Here is a 2,217-nt window from a genome sequence, read left to right on the forward strand (position 1 = left end):
CCCATTGCAACCTCTGCCTTCTGGGTTCAAGCAGTTCCGTGCTTCAGCCTCCCAAGTAAGCTGGGATTACAGGCATGTGCCACCGCACCCAGCTAATTTTGTATTTTTAATAGAGACAGGGTTTCACCATGTGGCCAGGCTGGTCTCGAACTCCTGACCTCAAGTGATCCGCCTTCCCTGGCCTCCCAAAGTGCTATGATTACAGTCATGAGCCATCATGCCCAACCGAGAGACCTCATCTTTTAACAAACAAAAATAAATAGATAAATATATCTTGAGAGAAGTGCTGTGAAGAAACAAACTGGGTGCCAGTTAAAAGTGGCATCTAATAAAGGCCAATGCCAGTAAAGGACAGGAAGTGAAGCAAGTGTTGGAACCATCTGAAGTTGGCTAAGTGGGAAAGGACTGTAGCATGCAAGACCGTGGGAAGGAATTTTTATTTTATTTCAAGTATAATGGAGAAATCATTGAATGTTTCTAAGGGCACTAACATGGACCAGTTTAGAAGACTGAGATATTGTGATGGCTGCCATACTGAGAAAATCAAGAGTGACAGTGGGAAGACCAGGCAGGAAGCTAATGTTATAGACCAAGAATTCTCAGACTTGGCACTATTGACCTTTTTAGCTGGCTACTACTTTGTTATAGGGCTGTCCTGTGAATTGTAGCATGTTTAGCAGCATCTCTGGTCTCTACCCTTTAGGTGCCAGTGGTAGCCCCACCCTCAAGTTGTGACAGCCAAAAATGTCTCCAGACATTTTCAGATGTTCCCTGGGGGTGAAAGTGTCTGTGGTTGGGAGCCACTGCTGTGGAACACAAAGACTTGGGAGGGAGACAACGACGACTTGGAATGGTGTGATGGCAGGAGAGGTGGAGAGAAGTATGGCAGATTTGAGGCTGGCTCAGGTGGAAGAGGATTTACCAGATTTTGTGGGGGTGATGGGCTGGGAAGAGAGGTCCTTCATTCTGCCCTCCTTGCCGAGTGTTTCAAGGGCTCCTTAGCATTTTTCAATTCGTGTACAACTGGTCCTTGCTCCTTTTCATGCCCTAGATCTCCCAAATATCTCTGCTTTATGTTTTAGGGATAAGAAAGATCCACCCTCCCCTCCCTACACACAAAGTAACACCATTTTTAAACATTAGAGAGATGATAATGCTTGGTCTCTTGCCAGGAATCCTAAAGTGGGTAAAACTGATCGACAACTTTGAAGGAGAATATGACTACGTGACCAATGAGGGGACGGTGTTCACGTTCAAGACGAATCGCCATTCTCCCAACTATCGCGTGATCAACATTGACTTCAGGGATCCTGAAGAGTCTAAGTGGAAAGTGCTTGTTCCTGAGCATGAGAAAGATGTCTTAGGTGAGAACACATGTTACTTGAAAATTGTGCTCTTATTTTTGATGAGAACGTCAACAAGTTAGTGCATCTCTCATTCTCTAGTGACCTGTTACAAGATAAAAAACCTTCAACCTGTAGTCATCAGGAATGAAGCGTCTAAATAGTTCATCCAAGTTTTCATTGTGTCATATCTTTGTAGCTTAGTACTATATCATGTAGAAATGCAGGGTCTTCATAAAAATTGTAGAGGTAGGATTTCAGACTTCGAAGGTACTGCTTTTTAAAAAAATAGGTCAGTTGTCTTTGTATACTTAATGTCTGGCAATAATCACGAACATTTAATATTTAAAACTATTTAGATTTAGAATCCTTAGCTTTAAGCCTTTGAGTAACCTTTGGCTATTGGCAGTATCCCTGTTGTTGATCTTAGTGTGGATTTAGAGCCCTCTTATTAGAAAAGGGAATAGACTATTGTCAGATCGAATTGAAACCCATCGCAGTTGCTGCTTTGTGCAGTGAACTATGTTAACCTCTTGAGAACGTCACTTCCATATCAGTCGTGTTTCACAGAGAGCCTTTCAGTTCCCTTTTATTCATTCTCTGTGATTTTTCCAAAAATGATATGCTGCTTGATAAATTATTTGTTGCATGAAAGTTGATTTTGACTAGAATAAAACTCATTAATTTGGGGACAGTTTTTTACACAAAAGAAGAGTTCAGTACCATTAGGCCAAGGAAGTTTACGTGGTGGTGGTGAATTTCTGCTGCTGGGTTGAATGAGGATATAATAGGACCATTTAAAAATGCAAATATATGTGGTATATAATGAGGAAAAAAAGTCCCCCTTGAGATCTACAGAGTGGCCCTGTCTGAG

The 2,217-nt window shown here is 41.9% G+C and overlaps 1 protein-coding gene across 1 annotated transcript in view; it reads left to right on the top strand.

Moving 5' to 3' along the window:
* Positions 1-2,217, top strand: part of PREP (prolyl endopeptidase) — a 163,697-nt gene that overhangs the window by 74,606 nt on the left and 86,874 nt on the right. The window contains exon 8 of the mRNA XM_011996081.1: positions 1,173-1,364. Within this exon, the coding sequence (XP_011851471.1) occupies positions 1,173-1,364 (192 nt within the window). The remainder of the gene's footprint in view (positions 1-1,172; positions 1,365-2,217) is intronic.

This window comes from Mandrillus leucophaeus, unplaced genomic scaffold (genome assembly GCF_000951045.1).
Source record: "Mandrillus leucophaeus isolate KB7577 unplaced genomic scaffold, Mleu.le_1.0 Scaffold501, whole genome shotgun sequence".
In the NCBI taxonomy this organism is placed as follows: Eukaryota; Metazoa; Chordata; class Mammalia; order Primates; family Cercopithecidae; genus Mandrillus; species Mandrillus leucophaeus.